This window comes from Crinia signifera, chromosome 1 (assembly GCF_055691185.1).
Source record: "Crinia signifera chromosome 1, ASM5569118v1, whole genome shotgun sequence".
Classification (NCBI taxonomy): domain Eukaryota; kingdom Metazoa; phylum Chordata; class Amphibia; order Anura; family Myobatrachidae; genus Crinia; species Crinia signifera.
In genome coordinates this window covers 325,313,630-325,321,462 of record NC_139217.1, presented here as the reverse complement: position 1 = coordinate 325,321,462, position 7,833 = coordinate 325,313,630, and the positions used below count along the sequence as shown (strand labels likewise).

Below are 7,833 nucleotides of genomic sequence, written 5' to 3'. Positions count from 1 at the left end.
TGGCTACAAGCGAAAGGAGATGTGGGTTAAGAGGTGTACACACGGAGCGATTTTTGCTAGTGAGCAACTAATTTAACTAAGCAATTTTGACTAAGCGATTTGACTAAATGCACCAGCGATTTTGACTAAGCAATTTGTCTATGGACGATTTTGACTATACTAGAATTAACAAACTTGCTGGGTCTAGTGAATATCTCCCTCAGTGATTGCAGATCGCCTAGTGAATATCTCCCTCAGCAATGAATAGCAGAGATTTTGACTAGACAGCCAGTGATCTAGTCAAAATATTCTTGCCTGGCAACTCTTTTTTACTAGGCGATATTATAGGGAGATTTGTCTAACCTTGACAGAGATCTTTACTAACCTTCTAAGCAATTTTGACTATGTAGTCAAATTGCTTAGAAGGATTGCTCCGTGTGTACACCCCTTTAGATGAAAACTGAGTATGTGAGGGCTGTAGCTGAAGTGAGAACTGTGAGAACAGGAGCTTACAATCTAGGGGAAGAGGGGAGACAGACAGGTGGCATGAGTTGCGAGGAAAGGTTTCTTTGCTGAACTTAATGGATCCAGTAGGCTTCTCTTCTTCATCTTGTTGAATGGAAAAGCAGCAGGTGACCTGTCCCTATGGGGGTAATTCTGAATCATTTGTTGTCTCTGCGCATGCGCATAATGATTTATACACATGTGCAGGCTCTGTTGGAGAACAAACTCCGCGACTTGCATAGTTGCCGGCCCATTTGCACGGAGCAGTGCAGGTGGGGGGCATGTGGCGGTGGGCCCGGGTCGCACCCAGCGTTTCCGCTGGATTGCGGACGGAAAGAGTTGTGCCGGGGGTGGTCGGTTGACGTTACATGATGCCAGCCACCGCCATGACTTCAGCGGAATGGGCACAAATATAAGTCTGTCTCCACAGACTTATATTTCGTGGCATGAAGAAATCATTCAATGGTCGCCGACCATCGAATGGTTTCTCCTGCTGCAGGCACATGCGAGGGGATGTGTCATGTGTACTACGGGCCTAAGGCATGAGCAGTATATTGATAATCGGACGTTGTGCGAATTCACAAAGCAGCAATCAGGTCTGAATCGGCCCCAAATGTCTTCATTCATGCGATATGTGTATCGCAGACTTCAGCTTAATTCCACGCAAGGTAAACGTAGAACTAACAAATATCCCGATCCAATCGCTCTTTCTAATTAGTTATGTGGTTCATTAGGAATTTACACAAATTGTTTCTTTCACAGCGACAAACAGTGGTAAACTGTTTAATTCTTAATGTAGAACATAACCCCTTAAGTGAGTGCTAAATGTGTTATATATCATAGAGAAATGGCCCTTGGATTGTTTGTTTTATATAAAGTTAGGTCAGCTGCTTACTGTACACAGCGGTGTCTTTTCGTCTGAGAAACGTATTTGTCTCAGGTTTAAATATGGGACATCATTAAACATGCCTCATGGGATCTCTTTGTGTGTCAATATTCGGACTTTGCTCACCAAAGGTTACTATTCATAATAGATGTACATGTGGATAGTTTAGGCATTTAGATATGACATCCCATGTTCTAGAGCTGAGATTAATTGAGATTTTATTCTGTATTTTTTTTTATGCACCAAACCATTTGTATATATTAGAGATCTGGCTTGTGTCTATACTGACCCTGGAAGAAATGCATCAAGCCTTGCAGAGAGATAAAATTGAGTAGAAGGCGGTAGCCCAAAGCATAAAATCTGCTTCAAACTAGGGAGGGCCTTTGGTGTGGTTGCAATCAATGGTGATAATGCAAGCGACAATGGGACCCGGACAAAACCCCGGACTGGACATCGAACTCTGCATTCCGGAGCTTTTAGTGTCCGGTAAGGGGGTCTCTTGTCCGGGGGATGCCTGTGATAGCTTTCACCAGGGACAGGGGGAAGGGGAGATTACAGCCTCCCCATGTGGTCTAGACCGCTCCGGTTTTTGCTACATGCCCGGACCATACAGGGAGGCTGTAGTGTATTCTGACCTCCTCCTCTCCCTGGTGACAGCTGTCACAGGCAGCCCCCTGAACAGGACACCAGCTGAACCGGACACTACAACTACAAGCTCCGGAATGCAGAGTTTGATGTCCAGACCAGCATTCCGGGGTCTTGAATGGGTCCGGTTTTACCCATACCTAGTGATAGTAGTCAACTTTGAAATGGATTACTATGGTTTTACAAGCCGATGCTCATCCTTTTTCTTTGGTGGTAAAAAAAATAATAATGCACCATTAATGGAGCATTTTGCACCGGCCACAAAACGAAACTATGAAACCTCGATGACCAGCTCTACGTTCAATCTTAAGTTTACACATAAGCAAAAAAACGGATAAGGTGCTTAGGGCAGAGTGCTGCTGCTGCAACATACCACAACCGAACCGGGTGGTTGACTCGTGAATCGTGATTGGAAGCTGTGCTGGTGCGTACAATATCTGGTCACGCGGGAGAGCGGAATTGGGACATTGCCAGCAGCTCCCCGTGACAGAAAACGGGGACTGGGCGGGGTTCTAGAGAGACCACAACCCCCGGCGCCGCGAGGCCACGCCCCTGGACCGGAGGCCAAGCTGACTGGTCTTCCCTCGCACAGGGAGCAGGGAACGGGAGGTAAGCCTCAGGCCGTGACATGACGCTACGCGTCCGTGCTCCTGGAGACAACGGGCCCGTGCTGGGCGGCATAGTGCGCTCATACACGGGGCCTGCGTCATCTTTACTGTCTGTGCTATGGTTACTGTATTACCACACAGGTAACGGGGTGCGAGGCAGACCAGGGCAAATGAGGACATGGTTTTACATGTGATGGTGCGTCATTCCTGACAACATAGAGAATGTTTGCTCTGGGGGCAGTGCTTATTCACTGTATTTCCCTGCCTCCCTATTGCACAAGCTGTTAAACTGCTGGATCACCCCTACACCTCTGCTGACCAGCTATTTCTTATTACTGTAGGTTGCACTTACTATAAAATGGCTACACGACTATTTGAGACGAAAGAACATGCATCCTGCTATCAGAAATACAGGCTCACGGCACCACAGGAGATCCTAGACATCATGATGAGCTATCTTGGGGAAAAAGTAAGAAAAAGTCTCTCATCAAGAATTACAGTCAGCTTTGTAATAAACTATACAGGTCAGACATTAGTTGGTTTCCTGCAACATGAATACAATTCAATTGTCACTTCTAGGGTAGAGGAGAACATACTAATGCTGTGTACACATGGTGGGGGAAATTTACAAAGAAGTATTCGTGAAAAAAAATTAGTATTTTCATACGAAAATACAATCTTTTGGGGCGTATACGTATACGTATATTTGGCATTTACTATACCAAAAATACGAATTTTCGTATTGGTATTGATGGGACATTCATATTTGTATTTACAAATACGAATGAATACCATGGGTCTTCAAACTGTGGCCCTCCAGATGTTGTGAAACTACAAATCCCAGCATGCCTTGCCACAGTTTTAACACTCCCTTGTGGCAAGGCATGCTGGGATTTGTAGTTTCACAACATCTTGAGGGCCGCAGTTTGAAGACCCATGGAATACACCATCAATACAATACGACAGAAATCACCATTCAAAAGATGGTGGTTCCTGATTTACTAAGCGGCCGTATTGAAAAAAAACGCTAATGTAAAACGCCCGCGAATGGCCGGGCAAATACGACAGGAAAATACACTTTATTTTCCTGTCGTATTTGGCAGAAGTCTGCACGGATCAGTCAGATCCATGCAGGCTTCAGTGTAAAAAAAAAATAGAAAAATAAATAAATTTTAAAAATGGCGTGGCCCCCCCCCCCCCCCCCCCCAAGCCATAACCAGCACCAGGCTGAAAGAGCCGGGGCTGGTAATAAAAAAATCAGGAAACCCGGCAAATAGGGGTTCCCCGATTTTTTTTTTTATTTTTTTTATTTCTTTTTTTTTTTAAACCAGCCACACGCTCCAGGTCCGGGGCTGGTTCGAAAAATACGGGGGACAAAATGACTGGGGCCCCCCATATTTTATAAACCAGCCAGCAGGGTATTGCCACAGCTAGGGGGAGACTTTTTATACAAGTCCCCCGGCCAAAGCATTCATCCCTACCGACCAGTCAGCCTGGCCAGGGGCCCTGGGGGAATGGGGACCCCCCCCTCAATAAAGCCCCCCCCCCCCCCCTCCAGGACTTACCTGACCAGGCTGAAGCCTGGTGCTGTCCCCGATGACCCTGGAGCGGTGGTCACCGGGCTGATCTTTGTGTAAAAAAAAAAGAATAAGCTATTGTTTTATACTGTGGAACTATGAGTCCCAGCAAGCCTCCCCCGCAAGCTGGGACTTGGAGAACCACAAGTCCCAGCATGCGGGGCATTAAAGGGCCCGCTGGCACTTGTAGTTCGACAGTAGTAAAAATGGTACTCTTTACCTAGATGGGCGCCCGTCGTGGTGATCGCGGGTACATTTAAGTCTGGCCGCGACGCGACCGACGCGATGCCCGCGATTTCCCATTGAAACCCATGTTAAACATGGAAATCGCGTCGGTCGCGTCGCGGCCGTCCATAAATGTACCCGCGATGCGATGCACCCGATTTCCCATAGGAATCAATGTTAAATGGCCCGACCGGCGCGATTTTACTGTTAAATGCCTCAATGGACCAGATTTGGCCATAGGAATCAATGTTAAATGGGCTACAGAGCCCAAATAGGCACAATTAACCCTTAAATGTCCCCCCAAATTTTTAACGCCACCCCACGATCCACGCCAACCCGAAGCGTGGCGAGCGGCGGCGGTACGCGTCCTCCGACCTTTTCATGCCCTACTATCCACTAGGGCGTGGAGTGAGAATAGAATAGTGTGGCGAGCGCGAAGCGTGGCGAGCGGACGCGGATACCTTCACAGTTATACGCGTCCCCTCGCGGGCTTCACAGGTGTCCGTGGCGACGCGGACACCTGTGAAGCCCGCGAGGGGACGCGTTTACCTGTGAAGGTATCCGCGTCCCCTCGCGGGGCTCGCTGCGCTCGCCACGCTTCGGGCTCGGTGGCTCGCTGCGCTCGCCACACTATTCTATTCTCACTCCGCGCCCTAGTGGATAGTAGGGCATGAAAAGGTCGGAGGACGCGGGCTCGCTGCGCTCGCCATGCTTCGGGTTGGCGTGGATCGTGGGGTGGCGTTAAAAATTTGGGGGGACATTTAAGGGTTAATTGTGCCTATTTGGGCTCTGTAGCCCATTTAACATTGATTCCTATAGCCAAATCGCGGCCATTGCCAAATCGCGGCCATTGAGGCATTTTACATGAAAATCGCGCTCAATCAGCCTTTTTAACATTGTTCCCTATGGGAAAATCGCGGGTAGCAGATTTTTATGTACCCGCGATGACCGCGATTTTTACCCCCGACGCCCGCGATTCCAATCGCTGGCGCCCATCTAGGTAAAGAGTACCGTAAAAATAGTCAAATAAACACACACTGACACACGAAAAATAAAGCTTTTTTACATCCAAAGCCCATACATACTGATACTTACCGATCTTGAGCCCGTAGGTTGGTCGGGTGCCGGACGGGGTCCCGACAGTCATTAACCCGACGTCGGGATCCCGACTGTTAAAACACGACCCCCATAGAGGGAGAATAGAATAGGCGAGCACGCAAGGGGCTTTGTTGCGCTGGCCACGCTGTCTGACACCGGCCAGTTGGGATCCCGACGTCGGTATAATGACTGTCGGGATCCCGACTGTCGGTGAAACATACCACACCCGGTAGGTCCCTGGGTCCGGGGCTCCATGGTCCAGAGGTCCGGCGACATCCATAGGGGACCTGTGGAAGGAAATTCTACTCACGGGTCTCATCCGGCGTAGATCTGTCCTCTTCTCTCCGCAGTAGTCCTCCGGTACTTGGCAAAATAACAAAACGACACCCAGCACCAGCAAACAGGAGAAGCACAGAATGTTCATCTTCTGCGGCTCTCCTCCGAATGATTCTATTGGCCGCCTAGCGGCCAATCAGGAGCATAGAAAGTCAGAGAAGAGGCACGGAAGATGAACATTCTGTGCTTCTCCTGTTCGCTGTATTAAACAATAGTTTATTCTTTTTTTTTTACACAAAGATCAGCTCCAGGGTCACCGGGGACAGCACCAGGCTTCTGCCTGGACAGGTAAGTACTGAAGGGGGGAGGGACCCCTTTATTGGGGGGGTCCCCACTCCCCCAGGGCCCCTGGCCAGGCTGACTGATTGGTAGGGATGAATTCTTTGGCCCTACCAAAGCATTTGGCCTGACTTGTATAAAAAGTCTCCCCCCGGCTGTGGCATTACCCTGCTGGCTGGTTTGGCCTGGGGCTGGTTCTTAAAATACAGGAGACCCCTAGTCATTTTGTCCCACGTATTTTGGGTACCAGCCCCGGACCTGGAGCCTGGGGTTGTTTTTAAAAAATCATGGAACCATTATTTGCTGGGTTTCCTGATTTATTTATTTTTTTATTACCAGCCCCAGCTCTTTCAGCCTGGTGCTGGTTACGGCTGTGGGGGAACCTCACGCCGGGTTTTTTTTTTATTTATTTTTCTATTTTTTTTTTATCATATAAAACATTCATATTCCACAGCGCTTTACAGAGAATATTTCACATCAGTCCCTGCCCCAGTGGAGCTTACAATCTATATTCCCTACCACATGCACACACACACACATTCTAGGGTTCATTTGTTGGGCAATAATACCCCTTTCACACTTGCAAGCCGGGTTGCAAGACGGGTTCTAAGTTCCGGGTGCGACCCGGCTTGCAAGTGCTTTCACACTGGCCACCCGAACCGGAATGAAGTCGGGCGGTGGCGTCATCTAGAGGCTTGGCCGGGGTGGCGCTGGGAGATGTCGGAACCTCCCAACGGTGCATTTTCACTGCAGTGAACGGGATCTGGGTCACTCTGACCCGGAATACCTGTTCACACTCACCGCATCCCATGTCGATTCCGGAATCTACCCAGGTCAGGACCTGGGTAGAAATCCCAGACTGCTGAACACGGGATGCGGTGACAAGACCCTTTCACACTGAGCTAAATCCCGGGTTGATGCACAAAAACCCAGAATATGTTTGCAAGTGTGAAAGGGGTATAATTAGCCTACCAGTATATTTTTGGATTGTGGAAGGGAACCGGAGTACCCGGAGGAAACCCATGCAAGTACAGGGAGAATATACAAACTCTGCACAGTTAGAGCCATGGTGGGAATGGAACCCATGACCTCAATGCTGTGAGGCAGTAATACTAACCATTACACCATCCTTACTGCTATGAGGATACAATACTAATTAATGTGTGCCCTGATTAATCTGTGCAACTAATTAATTAATTGCAAGGGCATCCCAATGGCTCACAGACCATGTCTAGATCAGGGGTTCTCAAACTCAGTCCTCAGGACCCCACACGGTTCATGTTTTCCAGGTCACCCGGCAGTTGCACAGGTGCACTCATGCCTGACACATTTTAAAAGATCCACAGGTGGAGCGAATTATTTCACTTGTGATTCTGTGAGGAGACCTGGAAAACATGCACTGTGTGGGGTCCTGAGGACCGAATTTGAGAACCTGTGGTCTAGATAAACACCAAAAGGTTGACATGCACTAGGGCAACATTGACAAAAAAGTAAACAAAGCAAAGGTGGACATGACAATGGGCGACACATGAAAAGGTCGACATGAGATTTTCACAATTTAAGACTAAGTCTCCAAAGGCGCCCGCATAGAAACAAAATATGTGCATGCGCATAGCTTTGACCCTCCAGCTGTTGTGAAACTAGACATCCCAGCCTACCTACTACAGGGCAGAAATCGGTCCACATTCTTGTACTG

General features: G+C 48.4%; 1 protein-coding gene across 2 annotated transcripts in view; it reads left to right on the top strand.

Moving 5' to 3' along the window:
- Window positions 1-2,467: 2,467 nt before the first annotated feature.
- LOC146080757 (putative methyltransferase DDB_G0268948) overlaps window positions 2,468-7,833 on the top strand; it is a 41,356-nt gene continuing 35,990 nt past the window's right edge. Inside the window, exons 1-2 of one of the 2 annotated variants that reach the window (XM_083188400.1) lie at window positions 2,468-2,623; window positions 2,964-3,091. In XM_083188400.1, the coding sequence (XP_083044526.1) occupies window positions 2,981-3,091 (111 nt within the window). In that variant the 5' untranslated portion in view covers window positions 2,468-2,623; window positions 2,964-2,980. Of the gene's footprint in view, window positions 2,624-2,702; window positions 2,819-2,963; window positions 3,092-7,833 lie in introns of those variants that run through there. The other variant, XM_083188391.1, reaches the window with a different exon arrangement.